Source organism: Scyliorhinus torazame, chromosome 19 (genome assembly GCF_047496885.1).
Source record: "Scyliorhinus torazame isolate Kashiwa2021f chromosome 19, sScyTor2.1, whole genome shotgun sequence".
NCBI lineage: Eukaryota > Metazoa > Chordata > Chondrichthyes > Carcharhiniformes > Scyliorhinidae > Scyliorhinus > Scyliorhinus torazame.
In genome coordinates this window covers 73,850,303-73,871,938 of record NC_092725.1, presented here as the reverse complement: position 1 = coordinate 73,871,938, position 21,636 = coordinate 73,850,303, and the positions used below count along the sequence as shown (strand labels likewise).

The 21,636-nt window shown below is 44.9% G+C and overlaps 1 protein-coding gene across 3 annotated transcripts in view; it reads left to right on the top strand.

The window, feature by feature from the left end:
- kiaa0930 overlaps positions 1 to 13,654 on the top strand; it is a 145,302-nt gene extending 131,648 nt beyond the window's left edge. For all 3 annotated transcript variants that reach the window (XM_072484543.1, XM_072484541.1, XM_072484540.1), the window contains 2 exons: positions 2,948 to 3,103; positions 13,308 to 13,654. In XM_072484543.1, the coding sequence (XP_072340644.1) occupies positions 2,948 to 3,103; positions 13,308 to 13,348 (197 nt within the window). In that variant the 3' untranslated portion in view covers positions 13,349 to 13,654. The remainder of the gene's footprint in view (positions 1 to 2,947; positions 3,104 to 13,307) is intronic.
- The last annotated feature ends 7,982 nt before the right edge of the window (positions 13,655 to 21,636 follow it).

Genomic DNA, 21,636 nt, shown 5'->3' with positions numbered 1-21,636 from the left:
TGGAAGGTGTCATTGACATTGCTGTCAAATGGCACTTACTCAGCAATAACCTGCTCAATAGTGCTCATGTTGGATTCTGCCGGGGCCACTCAGTTCCTGGACTCATTCTAGGCTTGACACAAACTGAATTCCTGAGGTGAATTTGAGTGTCCTCTACATCGAGGCAGCATTTGATCAAGAACAGCATCAAGGATCCCAGTAAAATTGAAGCTAATTGCAACTGTGGAGAAACTCTCCAGTGGCTAGAGTCGCACCCATCACCAAGGAAGATGGAAGATGGTTGTGTCTTTTGAAGGCCAATCATCTCAGCCAATGGACGAGTGCCTTAGGATAGTGTCCTAGGCCTAACCATCTGCAGCTCCTTCACTAATGACCTTCCCTCCCGCATGTTGTCAGAGTTGGGGATGTTTTCTGATGATTGCAGAGTTCAGACCCATCTGTAACTCCTCCGACACTGAATCAGTCCCCACCCGCATACAGCAAGACCTGGACGTAGTTCTGGTTTGGGCTAATAAGTTACAAGTCACATTTATGCCACACAAGTGCCAGGCAATGATCATCTCCAACAAGCAAACAACTAACCATTTCTCTTTGACATTCAGTGATATTGCCATCGCTGAAGCCCCACTATCAACATTCTGGGGGTTATCTTTGACCAAAAACTTAATTAAACCAACCATATAAATGCTGTGGCTACAAAAGTAGGACAGAGACTCTGAATTCTTCAATGAGTAACTTGCCTCATGACTCCCCAAAGCCTCTCCGCCATCTAAAAGGCTCAAATTATAAGTGTGATGAAATAACACTTGCTTGGATAAATGCAACTCCTACAATCCTCAAGAGCCTCAACACCATCCAAGTCATAACCTGCTTGATTGACACCCCATCTACTGCTTTGAACATTCACTCACTCCACCATTGGTGCACAGTGCCCTGCAGCAACTCCCAGACCTCCATTGACAGGACCTCCCAAGCCTGAACCACTAAAAGAGCAAGGGGAGCAGATACATGGGAACACCACCACCTGCACGTTCCTCTCCAGGCCACTCAACATCCTGGCTTGGAACTAAATGGTCGTTCCTTCACTGTCTCTGGGTCAAAATCCTGCAACTCTCTTCCTAACAGCACTGTGTGTGTACCTACAACACCTGCACTGCAGTGATTCAAGAAGGCAGCTCACCACCACTACTTTGAGGGCAATTGGGGATGGGCAATACATTTTGGCCATACCAGAGCTGTCCAGATCCCATGAATGTGCAACAAAAATGTGAATTAAGCTGTTTGAATATTCTGTTGTTTCCCACACCCCATATCCTTGCCCATGTATCCTACTGTTGTTTGGCTAAATTCCTGCAATTAGTTTCATGTCTGTTCCACAGTCTGAAATGCCCTTAACATGGTCACGAAAACAATTTGTGAATATTTGCGGGCATTCTGCTTTATTGGTCAAACTGCAAACTTAACACAGGTGACACATGTGCCTCACAGTTTAGCTGTATTCCTACCTAACCAACCATAGCCAGAGAACCTCTAGTAATGACTTCTATTCTCATTCCTGATGAACTGTCACCTCAGAACTTCGCCAGGAATCCATCCTTGGCTCCCACCTTTTCCTCATTTACAGACTTCCCCTTAGTGACATCGTCCAAAGCCATGTGTATACTGACAGCGCCCAGTATTAGTTTCCCACCACCTCTTTTATTCTTTCACTGTTTCCGTGGTGGCATTGCTTTTCTGATTGTGCACATAGTGTAGCTTCCTCCACCTAAAGCACGGTAGCCTTGTGGATAGCACAATTGCTTCACAGCTCCAGGGTCCCAGGTTCGATTCCAGCTTGGGTCACTGTCTGTGCGGAGTCTGCACATCCTCCCCGTGTGTGCGTGGGTTTCCTCCGGGTGCTCCGGTTTCCTCCCACAGTCCAAAGATGTGCAGGTTAGGTGCATTGGCCATGATAAATTGCCCTTAGTGTCCAAAATTGCTCTTAGTGTTGGGTGGGGTTGCTGGGTTATGGGGATAGGGTGGCGGTGTTGACCTTGGGTAGGGTGCTCTTTCCAAGAGCCGGTGCAGACTCGATGGGCCGAATGGCCTCCTTCTGCACTGTAAATTCTATAAAATTCTATAAACATTGAGAGATCCAAAATCACTGTTTTTAACTTTCAACACAAAATTCATTACCTTGTTACCAACTCCATTCCCTTATGTGACTACAGCTGGACTGTTTGCAATCTTTGGAGCTCTGTTTGATCCTGATTTTGAGCTTCTGAATTAATATAATTTCCATTACAAGACCGCCTACTGACACCATCTCAGTCTATCTGCTGCTGAAACTCTCATTTGTAGTAAGTTCATTCATCCAATGCTCTCCACGCCGCAGATCCTTATGAAGACCTCACCAAGACCAAAGTTGTGTTTCCATCTTATCCTGCGTTGTTACACTTGTCCATACCCATCTACACTGGCCGGCATTGACTTCCAGCCTCAGAGTACCTCTAATTTAAAACTCTCATCTTTATGTTTTAAGGCCCTCTCTTGTAGAATAAAGGCATAGCAATGGTTAATGTAGGACAAAGAAACAGTTCCACCCCAGTGTGACATGAAAATGTAATGTTGGTATCCAAGGCACACCAGACTTTAATGCCTTAAGTCCTCAGCAATCTACCATTGCTTTTGTAAGATTCTTTTCATAACACTGCTAGCTAAAGATGTCTTGTAACATTGGAACAACATTATTACTAGCTTTCTCTTATCCTGGCATAGTTGAAAGTCCATTCCACATGGCATTAAATACCATTGATGTGATTATTCGAACATTTTTTTTGAAAGCATGTTCTAAATTGCTGGAATTCATCATTCTTCTGGTTTCTTCCCTCATTCTTTATTGCATTTTGAAATACAATAATGTTGTACATTTTTTCATTTTGAAAATGAATCCAATGTCTCTTTGCAGACATGCACGGTGTATCCAACCTACGATCTCGGTCATTGTCCGGGACAGGGAGGTCCCTGGTTGGATCTTGGTTAAAGCTGAACAGAACTGAAGAAAATTTTCTACTCTATGCACACCTTACCTATGTTACATTACCAATGCATCGCATCACAACAGGTAAATCCTCTCAGAACTTCACTGTTATCTGGCAGTCTGCTCCACGAATGTCACAATGCAAAAGGAAATATGCCGATAATTTTGCACCAATGGATTGTGGCTAAGGAGGGACCAAGAGAAAAATGGACGGTAAACCTTTCTTAATCCTTTTTAAATTAAAGTGTAAAGATTATGGGGCTGGTTTAGCACAGGGCTAAAGAGCTGGTTTTTAAAGCTGACCAAGGCAGGCCAGCAGCACGGTTCAATTCCCGTACCGGCCTCCCCGAACAGGCGCCGGAATGTGGCGACTGGGGGCTTTTCACAGTAACTTCATTTGAAGCCTACTTGTGACAATTAGTGATTTTCATTTCATTTCATTTTAATGCACGGATATCCTTTCACTCCAAACAAAAGCTGTGGTTTTGCTATGCCCTGACGACTACCTTGCCTAGGTATAGGACTGCGATGTGAAAGACATGGCTGCATAAAGTTTCGAGCTAGGACTTTTTAAAGCAGTTATCAGTGCAGCTGTTAGGGGAATTTAGGGAACTTCTCAGCACATTCCCTGACTTAAAAATCTGCACAGTAAATTACATTATTCTAACTGCAATCCTCTTTAGATTCAGTGTATTAATTCACATTTTTGCTCCCTTGAAGGTATGGATGCCTGCAAATACAAGTACTTTAAATATCTAATTATTCAAGTCTGACCTATTAAATCACCCCAATCATATGATGCGAATTGATTATATATTTTTGAATGGCATTTTGTGTTATTAATCGAAGGCTTTGCTAAAATTGGGATTATTTCCTTTTAAAGGTTCAGCTGTACCTAATCTCGAGAGTTTCTAAGTCTCCGAGAAGAGTAAATCATGGAGATGCTGAGAGGAAAGACAGGTCAATGCTTTGAGAAGGGTCCCACTCAAAATGTTGTCCTCTCTTCACACATTCTGATTGATCTTCCGGGTATCTTCTGTTTTAAGGTTTTATTTCCAGCACTTTCCTTTTTTTCCTTTTTCGGAACATACAAACGTTCGGTCTATCGAGCCTGCTCTGACATTCAATTAGATAATGGCTGATCATCTACCTCAATGCCACTTTCCCGCACTATCTACATATCCCTCTATGTCATTCGTCTCAATTTCTGTCTTGAAAATGCTCAATCATTGATTTTCCATGGTCCTCTGGGGGAGAGAATTCCAAAGATTCACCACCCTTTAAGTGAAGAAATTCCTCATCTCAGTCTTAAATGGTCTATCCCTTATCCTGAGATTTTGTCCCTAGGTTCGAGGTTCACCAGCCAGGGAAACATCCTACCTACATTCACCCTGTCACGCCCTATAAGAATGTTGTAAGTTTCAATGAGGTCACCCCTCATTCCTCATAATTCTGGGGAATACAGACCCAGTCTCCTCAGTCACTCCTCATAAGACAATCTAGCCATCCCAGGAATTAATATGGCAAACTTCCATTGCACTCCCTCCATGGCAAGTATATCCTTCTTTGGATAAGGAGACCCAAACTGTGTACAATACTCCAGGTGAGGTCTGGCGAAGGCTATATATAACTGCAGCAAGACGCCTTTACTTCTATACTCAAACCCCCTCACAATAAAGGCCAACGTACCATTTGCCTCCCTACTGCACCTGCATGCTATATTTTAGTGATTCGTGAACAAGGACATCAAGGTCCATTTGGCCCCTCGCCTGCGGGAGTGGGAGAATCAGAAATACAGGATTAAACTCTAAGGCACTCTCAAAATTCCTCTCCAGTTCCCTGACCAATAAGATTGAATCTTGACATAGACTGTATATAATTGCCCTCGACTACCTGGCACTTTAGGCACATCAGGGATAAGGGAAGATCAAACCTATGTCTAAGACTAGGTGTAATACGAGTACAGTGTAGTATCTTGAACTGGGTCTCCCTCATAGTATCATAGAATCCCTACAGTACTGAAGGAGACCATTTGGCCCATCGAGTCTGCACTAACCCTCTGAAAGAGCACCCTACCTAGGACCACTCCCCTGCCCTTTCCCTGTAACCCCACTTAACCTGCACACCACTAGACACTAAGGGAAATTTTCTTTTCAGCACGGCCAATCCACCTAACCTGCTCATCTTTGGACTGTGGGAAGAAACCAGAGGAACTAGAAGAAACCCATGCAGACACAAGGAGAACGTGCAAATGTCACACAGTTACCCAAGGCCGAAATTGAACCTGGGTCCCTGGCGCTGTGAGACAGCAATGCTAACTACTGTGCCTCCCCTCATCTTATTGCAAACTGAAATTTGAACAAGTTAATCTCCTATGTTACCCCATGTTTCCTCATCAATCTTGATAGCCAAGTCCTTTTCCCAGGCCCTGAAGTTCAAAGCATCATAGAATTTGTTCATCAATTGTTTAGGCCACAGAAATCTGGATTCGTTCCGCTGGGAAAATTGAGGAGTCAAGATGCAGGGAAGTTTTGTTAAGGATCAAGTCTCTAAGCTGTTAATTTTTATTTTTTTTAAAAAGGATTGTCATGGGCTGCCGATTGCTGTCATAGCTGCTCAAAGAATGATGAGGAGGCACCTCTGAACATGTCTCCAAACCGGCAAATGCCTCTATCTCTCCAGGTATCAAATCCATGGTCGACCGGATGGAAAGTCTGGACTGCCCTGGATGGGAGAGTGAGTGGAAGTCAGTTTAGATCTCCCCTCTTGTTGATGGGCCAACCTCCATGCTCTTCAGCATATTAATAGTAATAGGATTATCACACTTAGCAGAGCCCGTCTTAATGTCACCATAAAATAACAAGGCCTGTAGAGGGAAAATTGACTGCTCTGCCTCAGTGTTGAGCCAGATGGATGCTGGATCCATCCTAACCCAGTGTCTGATGAATCTTGGGTTGAGAGGTCAGCAGGGATAGCTTATTATTCAGGAGACTCAATCCCCCCATCCCCTAGTAACTGAAGTTTAGCAAACTTAATGCAAGGTCATTTTTGTGCCAAATAAATGTACCAATCATTGCATTAATTTCTTTAACAACTCTAGATGACAACAGAATAGGCAGCATTTGCAAAGGATATATAAATCTGGCAAATACGGTCATTTTAATTAGGGCAATCCTCCAAAGCCATGAAATCTGGAGCACCAACCACGGAGTGAGATCCCGTCTATTAGCCGGCATCAATTGGAGGAAATTGGCTCCATATAACTGTCTAAAGGAAGAGATAATAGATACCCCAAGATATTTAAATCCCTTGGGGGACCATCGAAATAGGAAATTAGCGAGAGGGGTAGTTTACCCCTCAGCCCTTCCACTGCCATGGCCTCAAACTCAGAAAAGTTAATCTTGTAACCAGAAAAGGAACTAAAACCACTCCAGTGATGGCAGGGACCGAAACGCCAGGATTCAACCCCAGCAGCAGTGCATCATTTGCATAAAGCGCGATCTTGTGTTGCTTCATCCCACATGCCAATCTCGCTTATCGAAATACCTGATCTAATGGCCTCTGCCAGTAGCCCAATTTCCAAAGCAGACAACAAAGGGGGCAGAGAGTAACCCTGATTAGTCCTTCTCTGAAGCCCAAGGTTCGACCGTAAACCATTTGTGAGCATTGCTGCTACAAGTCTATGATACAATATTTGAATCCACTTAATATAATTCTCCCCCAACCCAAGGCCTCTCAACATACAAACTAGACAATTCCACTCAACTCCGTCAAACGCTTTCTCTGCATCTAAGGAAATAGCAATCCCATCACTCGAAAGCCTACCCCGATAAACACAGTCTGGTCCTCCCATACAACTGTCGGAAGGATGTCTTCCAACCTTTTGGCCAGAACCTCCATACCTGTCACCAGGCTTGTATAGTCTCGCATAGAATTCTCTGAAAGCCCCATTTATCTCTTCTGTCTTCATAACCCTTTTCCTTCCCACAAGCCACACAAATTGGATCACCCGAGAGTTGGCCTTTTTCTTTGTCAAGCAGGCAAGATATTTGCTCGGTTTATTCACAAACTCTTACATCCCCAGCCTCGCAAAAGTTATCTTTTCTCAGCCTACTGAGTCAATAGGCAGTCCAGAGCCACCCGTGCCTCCTTCAACAATTATATTGGGGGTCTGAGAACTCTCCTCTGCCTTCGCCAAATAACACTCCAGCCTCAGCTATCTCTCCAGCATCTTGTACCTTTGATTAGCTGCATACAAAATAGTTGTAACAATAATAATGTTTATTGTCACAAGTAGACTTGCATTAACACTGCAATGAAGTTTCTGTGAAAAGCCCCTAGTCACCACATTCCGGCACCTGTTCGGGTACACAGAGCGAGAATTCAGAATGTCCAATTCACCTAACAGCACGTCTTTCAGGACTTGTGGGGGGAAACCGGAGCACCCGGAGGAAACCCACACAAACATGGGGAGAACGTGCAGACTCCGCACAGACAGTAACCCAAGCCGGGAATCAAACCTGGGACCCTGGCGCTGAGAAGAAACAGTGCTAACCACTGTGCTACCATGCCGCCCATGTCGGCGGGCATTCTTGATGACTGGCAGCTTATCTACCTTACATGAGCCTTGCACCTCTCCCACAAAATAGGGGGGAAATACGTGGGGTCGAGTTAACCGAGAGGAGAATGCAAACTGTTTTTAAAGTGTGTAATTAATGATGTGTTTTGGGGGGTGGCGCAGTGGTTAGCACTGCTGCCTCATGGCGCTGAGGATCTGGGTCACTGTCCGTGTGGAGTTTGCACATTCTCCCTGTGTATGCATGGGTCTTACCCCCACAACCCAAAGATGTGCAGGGTAGGTGGATTGACACGCTAAATTTCCCCTTATTTGGAAAAAAATATGTTATTTTAAAAATGCTGTATTTCTTAGCAGGGAGGCATCAAACCTCCACGTTTTCTATCGGGGGTTGGAGCCCTCGAGCAGAAATTCCAAGAAAACGGGGGCATGGTCCCAGATTACAATGCTGCCAGGTGCAGATTCGTCCTTGGCACAAAATAATAGCCAATTCTAGTATGGCATTGATGCGGAACTGGAAAAAAAAGTAAAATCCCCATTCCCTAGGTTATAAAGTCCTACAAGTGTCCACATAACCCACCTCCTCACAGGCTTAAGGCCAACGCCCTATCCAGTAGTGTGGATGGGCGGGCATTCTTGGTGATTGGAGGCTTATCGACCAGTGGGTTCAGATGACCGTTAAAGCCACCAGCCACAAACTAGTTAGCTGAGGCCAACTCGGCAAAATCCCCCCAAAAAGCCTTCGTAATGAACTCGGGGAAATAATTCAGGGGTCCGTAAACATTCATTAACGTTTCCAGGCACCGTACCTCTAATGATCACATATCTGCCACCCTTGTCCTTAATGCAAGTTCAAACACTAAACGGGACATTCGGAAGGATTGCCCCCGCCCTGCTGCTTAATGAAAAGGATGCAAAGAAAACCTATCCCACCCACTCTCCTTTCAATTTTAAGTGCTCCTTATCATCTTGTAGTAAGGCTATGTTGACCTTCTCCTTCTTAAGAAAGGAAAGAATCTTTTTCATTTGGTAAAGTGATGGATGCCCCGTACATTCCATGAGCAAATTTTAAGATTATTAATTAGGCCACAGAGTAAAATAAGAACAGATTTACGAGCCACCATGAGGCATGCACCAGCCAATACCTCCCCTCTTCCAACCCACTTTACATTAAAGTACCCCCAAACCATTCCTTTCATGGAGAGAAGACCTGTCTGCACCAAAGTATGATTCAATGCAGAAATCCTCCCATAATAACCGAAAAGAAACAAAAGAATCCCAACTGAAATAGATCTAAAGGGATCTAAGTTATTAAGACTGAGGACCCATAGGATTAATGCACAGCCATATCGTCATTGCCATCTGGATTCTTTCTCCAGAACAAGGGGAACAAAAGGAAGGCCACAAGGGAATGGGAATCGAATGCTCCTCTTGCATTTTTGACTCACCCGTGAAGACCTGGATCTGCCACCAACCACCCTTTAGCAATTGCATCACTTGGTCTTGCCATGATTAACACTCAGACGACGGATAACAAGTACATGGCATATCTACTATGACTAGGATAAGGTACTACAAGTCCCTGGTACACTCCAGGAGAAGCAAAAAGACATTCAATCCATGCACATATAATTGCAACTCCCTTGAACAGGATACTGGATAATAAAATCAGACAACACCACCCGTTTTCTTGGAAAAAGTCCGGATTAGAGTTTGAGTGAGTCCAAGCTGTAAATCATCAAACCATTTCCTTCATGGATTGAACGAAGGCCAATCGATTATCAAATGATTTGACAGAATTGTTAGATACAATTTTCATGGTCTCAGGATCAAGCACAGCATAATTCAGTCCAGCAGCCTTCGAACTTCATCGAAGCCTCAACACTTGGCCTGCGTCACCACCAAAAAGTCCTGGAAGAAAGAAATTCTCACTCCCTTGTGAAGCCAGGTCCCAATATGCCTTGCCGTCTCCAGGAACCTCTGCAGGTCGTTATGGTTCTGGAAGCGAATGATTAAGGGCCTGGATGAAAATTCCTTGGCCTGAAAGAAAGGATACGATGCACTCTTTCTAATTTGAAATGGCCAGCCTTCACATCCAGCTTGAGAAAACACGGCAGCCAGTCAAAGAACACAGCATAGGAACAGGCCCTTCAGCCCTCCAAGCCTGTACCACCCTTGGTCAAAACCTCCACACCTTCCGGCAGACTAACGATTTGATTATTCTTTCTCCAAGTCCTCCAGGACCTCCGCCATGCCACTCAACCAGTTTTCCAAGGATTGAATTCTTGCCTCCACAGCGGACGGATCATGTTCCACATGTGGGTTTCCCTCCCCTGCATCACCAAGCCTCTTAATGGTGTTTTGCAACCCGGCCTCATGAGTGCACAGATTTTGGGTCAACACACCAAGCCTTTGTTAAATCACTTGGATAATGTCAGCAGTCGTCATTTTCCCCACTTCCAAGAGAACCCCGGAGACTGCGGGGTCGAGAGACCTCCCAAGGATCAGGCCGCCATATTGAAAACGCAGCTCCACTCCTGCTGAATCTGGCTGCCCCCAGATGTCTTGACATTTCTCGGCAATATTAATCCCCCAAATCATCCAGGTGCATAACAGCAAATATTAATTCAAGGTTTAGATTAGATAGATAAATGTCAGAAAATCAGGAGAAATGACTGATCAAAAGCGAGTGGCGCCAGAGCCCACAGAATAGCAGCTACTCCCACCGTCACATCATGTGATCACCTACCATTCTTTTCGAAATGTCCAGTTATCACATCCTTTATAATAGATTTCTAATTTTTTCCCTAACACTGACACCAGACAAACCGGTCTGAAGTTCTCCATTCTACTTTTCCCCTTTTTTAAATAGCAGGCTTACATTTGCTACTTTCCAGTCCAGGCCTTTCCCAAAGTACTGATTCTGGGTTTCTATATTTGCTTTCCCAATTTTCAATTATTAAGCGAAAGCTAGTGATAATGCAGTTCAAACATTACAACGCATCATCAGCTAGCAGTATGAAGAAATGGATCTTCCAAAACAATGATAGCTTGCAATAGATTAAAGGCATTATGCCCAGTGTGTGCCTTGGATACCAACATTACCAACCTCTTGTATTGATGTAGTGCCTTTAACATAGGAAAACGTCCTTCACAATTAATGTACTAGGAAAATGGAGGCTAGGCGGACGGAGGAGAGACTGGGAGGGGGAGAGGCACAGGATTCCAAAGTATGAGCGTAGGTGGCTGAAGGCACGGTTTGGGGAGAAATCTACAAGAGGCTTCAGGTGGGGGAATAGAAAGCTGTGTGGGAGAGGATGTTACTGAAGGAGTTTACAGGAATAGAGCTTTAAACATGAAGATGGGAATTTAAAATTTGGGGGCGTCTTGTGGGAAGGGTAACAATACAGAATAAGATGCAGGCATCAACATTTTGTATGAGATTAATGGAATTTATGGAGGTCGTATGGGGTGTATAGGGGCCTTTTGAACAGTCAGTGGAGTTTACCCAGTGAAGTGTGTGAGTAAATTTCCCCAATCACTAAATATACTGTACGTTGCAGGGAAATTTATCACTTAACAGTTTAAAGAAGACTTGCATTCATATAACCCTTATCAGGATCTCGGGTGTCCAAACGTACTTTACAGCTCATGACCCGATAATCTGTTTTGGTTGAAAGATAAATATCGGCCTGGTCACCAGGCACAGTTCTGGTCTTCAAAATAGTGCCAAGGTCTTTTATGCTCACCTAAGAGGGCAGGTCCAGCCTCTACCCGAATGACAGCACCTTTAACAACGCAGCACTGCGGGTACCTTCAGCCGTGATTTTCTACTCCAGTTTCTGGAGGGGTACTTGAATCCACAATTTTTGACTTGCAGACAAAGATTTAGTTAATGAGATGAGGGAGACATCCAATGTCCTCCGAAGCTGTTTCTTTTGTGCTTTTCAGTGCAGGATTCTTTTCAGTTTTCTGAAAAGCTAGTCAGCAGATTTTCCGATTCTAATGATTTTTGTCATCCATTCCCGAACATCCTGTACGGGATTCTCCGTTTGCTAATGCCAAAATCGTGAAATGTGGAGAAAAGGTGCCGATGGCAAAATCGTGGCGGGCACCGATTTGCCGCTAAATCGCGATTCTCCGTCGCCTCGACTGTGGCGTTAATGTGGTCCAGAACGCACAAACGGTAAACACCGTTTGCATATCATTAGCGGGCCCGACAAGATATTCTCTGGGGACTCCACAATTCTCCTCCGATGGGCCAAGTTCCCGGTGGCGCGGTTCACTTGTACTTTTAAAAATTGTGAAACTGACATTGTGGCTGCTGAGGGAGAGAGAAAGGAGGTCGGACACAGAAAGCAGCGACCTGTAGGCTGCCGGGCCGGACCCTGGTCTGGCTGACAAGACAAAATCCGGGCTGGGGGACAGAGGGGAGTGTGGTTGACGGTGTGGGGGTGACGGTGATGCTGGGGTGAGTTGGGGGGTGGGGTGGGGGGGTTGGCAACATGTCATGGGGAACCGCAACTAAGCAGGGTCTCAATTCCTCGCCCCGTGGTCGAGCTCCCTTCAGCGACCTCCCGTTCCTCTGGGCTGCCGACCACATCCAGGGCCCTCTGCTTGACCATGGTGAGGGGCCGCTGATCCGGCGGTCCCCCTCCTGTCTTCTCCACTCCCGGCGGTTCTGTGCGGCCTTCACCTGGTTGGGGGGGAGGGGGGACAGAATATGACAGTGTTAGAAAGTCCGACTCATGCTCATGCAGCCCAGGGGGGTGGGCAGTTGGTGGCCAGGGCACCCGGCCATGGTGGCTGGTATGGGTACTGGCATGTGGGTTGGGTGGAGGTTCGGCCGCCCTCTGAGTTGGGGGGGGAGGGGGTTCAGGTTACAGGTGTGTGGGATGCGGTTTAGTGCCAGGGGCACAGTGCTGCCTATTCACCTTGGCTGCCCTGAGGAGGTCGTGCAGTTTCTTCCGGTCCTGCTGGCCGGTCCGGACGTTGCCACCTGCGCTCAGGCACGACGAACAGCTGGTAGCCTCCTTCCCGGGCCGGGGTACAGGGTCATCCGCCTCTCCTCCACCGCATCCAGGAGGGTCTCCAGCTCGGCATCAGTGAACCGTGGAGCTGCTCTCCTTGCTGCCATCTTGTTGGCTGGGACGGTGTGCGTGGGGAGAGTGTAGATGCAGCTGTAACTTGTCAGCCTCCTGAATGTCGATCTAGAAACCGGCAAATCTGGCACCGTTTCTTATTGGAATCATTGTGTTCCACGTGGTGCCACTGCTAGCCCCTCAACAGTAGCGGAATCGTTCCAGGTGTGGCGCCGGTTTTGCTGCCGTGAAAATGCACAAATTCTGTGTTGGCATCAACGCTTAGTCTCAGAAACGGAGAATCCCGCCCCCTCTCTACATGCAGTATTGAAGTAAACGATGTATCAACTGACTGAATTGGAACTAAATTAATTTTTAAAACAAATAATTGCCAGTCACTGTTAAGTGACTGAAATAGGCCCTTGTATGAACAATGTAGAATGCTCAATTTCCAGGTTTCCCTCCTGCACCTGATTCCTTCGTGGCAAATAATGAGAAAATTATCACCGCTTCCGCCCAGAGAACGTCAATTATTTTGTGAAACTCTCTATTCTGCGTCGTACTTGATATTAAGCTCTTGTATGATTATTTTTTTCAACACTATTGAATTTACCTTTCTCTCTCCCTTCAGATATTCTAGAAATACGGCAGAAACCAATCCTGATGACATAGCTGATGGCAAGCACTGCCTTACAAACTTGCAGCCAAGTGCCTAACTGCAACCGGATTCTTGACAACACTACCACCTAGTGTCGGGACGGAAGGGACGTTTATTAGAATACCAGCCAATCCAAGTGCCTCCTTCACCTGCCCATAGGATATCACCAGTGTTCATTTTCCAATCTCACTGCGTTTGTGTTTTGATAGAGTTCAGTTAGGAGCTGCTTCTTACCGTAGAAACCAATACAGAATGCTTCGTGGACAATTTCTGAAGACAATTACTTTGTATCTAGCAACAACAGTAAAGAAGAACAAAAGGCGGGGGGGGGGGGGCGGGGGGGGGGGGGAGAGACGCTGGGGAGGTGGGAGGGAAATTATTTGCTGAACTTTATATAAAACAAAAGACTTCAAATTAATTAAATCTTCAAGAACATGTGTCCAGTACGTAGAGAGCACAGTTTTCTCCCATACCCTATCTTTTGTCAAGGGCCATTTGATTTGTGCACTTTACATCGAGTAATGTAGGATAATTCTTGCTCACTTTTTAAAAATGGGGGTGAAGGTGCAACAGGAGACATGAAATCCCTGGGACCGTACAGTGTTACCAAATTTTGCAGATCAAATTATAATAAGCAATTGGATTTGCTGAAGGGTGAATGGGGTGGGGTATGATCTTCCCTTTTTTTTTCCCAAAGTCAACTTCGGTTGTTTTTGTCAGTAAGCAAAACAAACATTTGGGAACTTGTTTTGCACTGCTTGCATATGACAAGCATCCCACCTGCGTGCACACCAGGTTTTGAAATGTGTTTAGCGGAAATTGTATAAATCAATGTTGTTTCAGAATCCTTTTCCTGGAATATTTATTTGCATGTGGCGACATTGAACCCTTTCTTTAGTCCACTGGTCTGGATAGCTGTCATAATGGATGTGCGATTGAGATGAGATTGGTGTGGCACATTCTCCAATGTTCTCGTTGTGACCGTAAGTCATTCATGCTGGTGAGCCGATCTATATAATGAAGGTTTTTCTACTGTTGGAACCCAGCCGCATTGCCATTAGTTCTCTCAGCAGCCACCTGTGGTGATTCATCTGGAGACTGGTTGTGTAAAGGATATTGAGATATTTTTTCCACAAGCTGGACGATAAAATAATGAATACCTAAAGTACAGAGGGAAAGGGACTCTTTCCACTTTGCGAGAGAATCTTAATTTTGCTTTTTCTCCTGCCAAAACCTTTGTACCATCACACCTTGTGGTTTATCAATTTTGATGCACTCCTTTGATTTTTTTTTTTCTTCTTCATGAAGCCAATTGGAACGAAATATTGGCCAGCAGCTTGTTGGAAAAGAGTCAGTGCAACTATCTGAATTGTTCACCAAACCTGTGTGCCAAGTTTTATTTTTATTTTTGAATTTCCACTACTTCCACTATTCAAGAGATGTGATGGCTGCAGGCTTTACTTCAGCCTGCCCTCCTCTTCAGGAGCCAGTTTGGCCTTCTGTTCAGTGTTAATTATATTTGCTGTTAGGTTAAAAATGCTTGAATGGCATATCCTCTGCAGTGCACAGCTAGGATTGCCACCTTTTGCTGCACCCAAGTGCAGACCAGGGACGGGCCAAGATCATGAGTTAAGTTTGAATACTTAACGTGCTTCGATATTTTTTTAAAATTATTTTTTACAGATTTAGTTTTAATGACTAATATTTCCACATCGTAGAACACAGACGTCAATGGAGGAAAAATGGAATTCCAAATTTGATTAGAGAATAGACCAGTTTTTCAGGCCAAAATCTTCCATCCTCGATCGTGGCTGGGATTTTCCAGTGCCGCTGAAAGTGAATGGAATTTTTGCTGGAACGCCAGATTTTCTGTTCTCGCTCGCAATGGGTCCCGGTATGGACGAAAGCAGAGAATTCCTCCCTCTGTTTTTCACATTAGAAATTCCTGAATGCACCATTCAGAAACTGAACAGGTGGTAACTCTATGCAGAGCAGAATGGGAATGTTGTGGTTGGGGTGAAATCACATTAGTTCTATTCTGTCCCTCTTGAATAATACAGCTTTTCTGATGGAGCAATTGACATTTAAACAAAAAGAATATAAATTGATGCAGTGAAACCACACCAATCGCAATCAGCGTGTGAAAATTGGGAATTTTGAAAGGGAATATTCAATGTCCCCTGCACATATAAATAAGCTCATCCAATTCTCCACCAAGAAAAAAACCTCAAATGGATTTGTGATATTTTAGTGTGTTTTCTTTTAATTGAACTGCATATTTTCATTTAGTTTGCTATAATGTTTTATTTTCTGCTAGCAGGCATTTTTGTAAATAAGGGAGTGTGGCAGCCAGCACTTGTGCTGTTAAAAGTGGTGATGGGACCAGTATATGTTTTCCTTATTTATCCGATCATGGAATATGGGTATAGTTGATTGCCCATCCCTAATTTATTTTTTAAATTTAGAGTACCCAATTATTATTTTTTTCCAATTAAGGGGCAATTTAGCGTGGCCAATCCACCTAACCTGCACATCTTTGGGTTGTGGGGGTGAGACCCACGCAAACACGGGGAGAATGTGCAAACTTCACATGGACAGTGACCTGGGTCGGGAGCGAACCCAGGTCCTCAGAGCCAAAGGCAGCAGTGCTAACCACTGCACCACCGTGCCGCCTTGCCCATCTCTAATTTAAGTATAGGTTTGATAGGTGCCTTTCAGAAAATTAAATTAGGGTGTTCTAATTACAAGGCAGTATAATGGAAACCATTTAAAAAGGCCATCTCCAAAGTGGTGAAACCACTATTTGTAGCTTTAGGAATGTTGTTCACTGCTATTAGAAATTATGTATATTGAGTACATCCAAAACATGGAACACATCAGACTTGTTTGTTATGGAGCTTTGAGAAGTTCAGTATATCTGGTTGGGGAAGGAGAATGAATGTGCTCTTTGCTGTCAGCAATGTTTCTCTTATATTTTCACACTTCCCTCTTCTTCATTTTCTTTCCTCCTCTTTGTGCTTATGCTTCTTGCCACCAGAACTGTCCATTGTACTTTACACACATGTATACGTTAATCTGTGGTATTCTGCACCGTGCTCACAAAATGGCGACTACAATGACCACAAATACTGTTTTTCTTATGAAAAGAAACTCTGTGCAACAGTTAAGGGTTCCCGCGCAAGAAAGTAAAACCTGAAAATGGCCTGGGGTTGAAAATGAGCTGAAATATAAAATTCTATTTTCTTGGGTTTAAGTGGAATTGCTGAGCTCTGATTAAGTGAAGGATGTGCTTTTTCTTTTGCCCCAGTTTGTAAACACTTCATTTCTTCTGCCCCACCTTGGACTTTTAAAAAGTGTCTTCTGAAAGTTGTCATTTTTGACTGGACACTCAGTATTTAACTGAGGGGCAATATTGATTTGAAATTCTAATTGTCCTCCCAGGAGAGGAAAAAGCAGTTTATTAAGACTGGAACAATTTTTTAATGGGCATCCAAGTCAGAAACAGGAAGATTCTCTAACCATTCTGTGTGCAGTAACTTTGGAGGTGTGCTGTCAAGATCTGGGGCAGGATTCCCCGACCCTCCGTGCCGGAATCATGTCTGGCACGGGGCAGAGAATAGCCGTTGATGCCGGAAATCTGGCGCAACAGCACTTCCGCGATTCTCTGCGGACCCGGCAGTCACGCGTGCATTAGAGCAGGCCCCCACGCGATCGACCGGCCGAACTCCCGCCGGCGTGGTTTACATCTGGTACCACCCAGCGGGAACTCAGACCCGCGGCCACAGTGGTGGTTCTGGTAGGGGGCTGGGGGGTATCTGACTCCGGGGGGGGGGGGGCCCTAAGCGGTGGCCAGACCCGCAATCGGGGGCCACCAATCAGCGGGCCATCATGATCTGTGGGGACCTAGCTTACTCTGCGCGGCCCCGCCGTGTGGCTCTGCCATGTCAGCAGCGCCCGCCGAGGTGGGCCGCTTGTGCCTGTCGTGCGCATGCCCGGCCGCTCGGTCTGGACAGCAGGGCCCCGCCAGCAGCCAGAGCTGCGGGGCGCATGCCGGGGCCCTGCTAGCCCCCTGGAAACCAGAGAATCACCGCGGACATTCGAGGAAAAAGTCTGGAATGATTCTTGCCCGATTCCTGGCGGGAGTGGGGACTTAGTCCCCAAAGGGAGAATACACGCCACAGTTGCTGCAGCACCTTAATAGAATTTGAAGGAAATATCATTTTACCAATGCTAAAGGATTTTTAAAACATACATGTTTGAGGAAACTGCAGGGGATTGTTAACTTTCAAGTTGGACATTGCACCTATTATACCACCAACATTATGCATATTTATGGATTGTCTGCTAATTCTGTTTAGTTATTTTTTCATTTTTACCTCTCCACATGCAACACTTAATGCTTAAGCCAGTGAATGTTAGCTTTTTCACTCGTTGCTGATGGTTCCCTTTTGGTAAGTGAGTTGCTCTGAGCCCTTACAGGGGATTGACTGGCTACTTTAGTTGTCAAAGATACACGTTCACGACTGTGTTAAATGTTGACATGCTCCCACAAATTACAGATGTTTCTTTCAGAGGAAAAGATCAAAACCGAGATGCATTTTGTAACGTGTTCTAGGCAATGAAGAGGAGATACATTGTAGCTGATGCACACATTCTCATGGATGGCAATTTATGCTTTCAGAGAGGCTACAAAAATACTGGTCCACTTGTTCTCCAATTATTTTTCAAGATTAAGGGGCGGGATTCTCCGACCCTCCCCCCGCCGGGTCGGAGAATCGCCGGGGTCTGGCATGAATCCCGCCCCCGCCAGTTGCCGAATTCTCCGGCACCAGATATTCGGCGGGGGTGGGAATCGCACCACGCCATTCGGCGGACCCCCCCGGCGATTCTCCGGCCCGCGATGGGCCGAAGTCCCGCTGCTGGAATGCCTGTCCCGCCGGCGAAAATCAAACCACCTCTCTTACAGACGGGCCTAGGCTTGCGGGCGGGCTCTGGGGTCCTGGGGGGGCGCGGGGCAATCTGGTTCCCGCCACTCCATCCCGCCGGGACCCCCTGCCCCGCTGGATAGGGGAGAATCCCGGCCCAGATTTCTTGTATTTATTTGCATCGAAGACTTGGCTAATAACACAGAACCTGATCAAAGCAATCTGCTGAATGCTACCTATTTCTCTCTGTACCGTAAGCATTGGACAGCACGGTGGCACAGTGGTTAGCACTGTCTCATCGCCATTACCCGGGTTCAATCCCGGACTTTGGGTGATTGTCTGTGTGGACTTTGCACATTCTCCCTGTGTCTGCATGGGTTTCCTCCTGGGTGCTTCAGTTTCCTCCCACAGTCCAAAGATGTGCAGGTTAGCTGGATTGGTCATGTTAAAAGTTGCCCCGTGGGGTTACGGTGATATGTCAGGTGAGTAGGCCTAGGTAGGGTGCTCTTTCAGAGGGTCAGTGCAGAGTCAGTGGGCCAAATGGCCTCTTTCTGCACTGAACGGGTTCTATGGATTCTATTGTGTTTAGTCAGGACTTGTGTCATTGTGTGCCCATCATTTAAACTTGGAAGTGGCCTAGTCGAACAAAATGTTAAGAGTGCTTCTAAAGACAGGATGCACAATAATGTAGAGGTGTCCAACTTAGTGAGGTGTAGTGCTTTGGAGCTGTGTATGGACTCTTGTCTTATTTTGATTGAAATTTATATTTAGGTTGGTTGAAACCTTCAGTGTGAGCATTTTCTGTTACATGCCCATTACACTTGCAACTTGTAAGTCCAGGGTAGAATAATCTTTTTTAATGTTGGTATGGACACCATTACTGCTCAAATTCCTCCTGTAAAAGGTAACCTCCGAGATTGTGTACATTAGCTTCTCCTAGTAAGCCACTTGCCATATCAATGTTTTAGTGCTCCTTCATTAAAAGGGAATGTCTTAGTGATCTGGCAAACTTTGGGAAGAAAGGGAACTGTTTCATAATCCAGTCAATCATGAGGGATATATGGATTTTTCTATGTTTTTTGCAAACTTTGTCACATGATGCCTCTAACCGAGGATTGTGAAAAATTATTCATGTTTATACTTTCTGTCAAACAGTAATGAGACTGACTTGCATTGTTCATTGCTAATTAATTAAGGTTACACTTGACACTATTTCATAGCATCTGATATTCTGGGTTTATTTCGTCACTAGTGCTGAGGGGAGGCAGTGATGCAGTGATATTGTCACTGGACTAGTCACTCTGAAACGTGGAGTAAGGTCTGAGGACCTGGGTTCAAATCTTGCCACAGATTTAAATGAAACCATTATCAGTTCTTATAAAAGCTCATCTGGTTCCCTACCTTCCTTTTAGGTAAGGAAACCTTACCTGGTCTGGCCTACATGTGACTCCAGATCAGTGATCAGCAATGTGGTTGACTCTCAATGCCATCTGAAATAGATGGGCAATAAATGCTGGCCCAGCCAGAGTCACTCACGTCCTGCAAAATGAAAATACAAAAATGTCCCAGGTATACACTCTTGGCAAGTTTTTCTCTTTGTAACAGTATTTAACAGGAATATTTAACAAAAAAACAGAATAAGAGAGATGTGTATGGAAAATAGCTGTTTACAAAAAATCTTTACACTTTTGAGGCAAAGTGTTACCTCAAGAACTTTTCTGGGTGGGATACTCCATCCCACCGCACCCATTTTCTGGTGCAGCGCACCCCCGCCGGTAGCCGGCCAATGAACTTTCCCATTGTGGGCACCCCCACGCCCTAAGTGCGCTGCTGGCAAAACGGAGGATCCCGCCAATGGAGAATCCACCCCCCGATGTTTCAAAAACCAATGCGTGCTGAAAAATGAGACCTATATGCTCTGTCATATCTGTTTTAATTAACTGCCTATGAGATAACATGTCTAACAGATTTTTAACTCTAATGTGCCAATAGGAACAGGAAACTGCAGCTTCTAAAGGGGAACCCTGCAGGTTGGAGATTTTCCTTTTTTTGGGCAGTGTATAGTGAATGCATGTCGATTCGATATAATCTCAGTAGGTCTGTGGGGCTGGTCCAAAGCAGCTAGAAGTCATTTCAGTTTTATGCTGAGCCACTGAACAAAGCACTTTAGATTGTCCTTGCCCACCTTACCCCCACTTACGGACATCGTCGCCCCTACCCTTGTGCTAGTTGCAGGTTTGCTGTGCAGTTCGTTTAATTTTCAAATTTCCAACTGTTTGGAATCCTTATTAAAGGGGTTTCATGGAAACACAGACCATTGTGTGTCACTGCTGTGTGCTGTTGATCTACTATAAATGCATGGTTTTTCAGCCTTTTTTTTTACCGTTCCCCAATACACACACCTTAACTTAGATGAAAAATGTGCCTGACTTGATACCTTTTTAGTTTCTCATTATTCTCCGGCACCCCACTTGTATGAATTTCTGCTGCCTGGATGATACAGGAGCTCAGTAGATCACAGGATATTTTGCAAGTATATCTATTCAACTGCTGCCATCTAGGTAACCGGAATTCTACCATTTTATTAAAAAACTGAATTGGCTGTGGATATAGGTGCATCAGGTGAGGCAAATAAGACACCTACCTCACCTAGAAATCTGCAGCTTTGCCTTCCCTTTAATTTAGATATACTTACATTAATCTATTTCTGGAAATTTAGCAAAACATTCTGCTGATACCTCGGTTAATTATCTTTTTCTCTACAATGTTTTAGTGGATTTATTTCAGTCAGACCTGAGCGTAAAGGTTTCAAAGAAAACAACCATTGAATAACACAGTTAGAAAAAGATAATATACAGCTTGTAAGGCTGCTGGTGGGATGCTACAGGAAGGGCCTGTTGTCATAGTAACATGCTGGCTTGGTTAGGCATATAGAGCAATGGCTTGCCTATCAAAAAGGTCACCTGTCGCCTGCAGCAGTGGATTTCAAAGAGAGAATATTAAGACAAGGTACATTTCCTTAAAAGTTACAAATATGCGATTATTTCCACTACCGTCACCTCAGGCAGCACTAGTGGGTCATCTTGAACATTTCAGTGCTGATTTCAGTTTCTTGCAACTAGGTAGGCTGGGAATAACAGGAGCACTGAATGTTACATCATTTAATAATAGTAGAACTTAAATCGAAGAAATATTTTCTTACCTAGCTTCTACATCCTTGTCCTCTAATACTGGTGGACAACCCATATGTTCTGATTGGCTCTTGAGTGCCCTTTAACATTCAGATAAAGATAACCTCATGAGACTTGCTGTGCTGTAGGCTGCATAGTTTGCAATCTTCACTGGAATCAGTCACATTTTGCAATAGGGAAACGCAA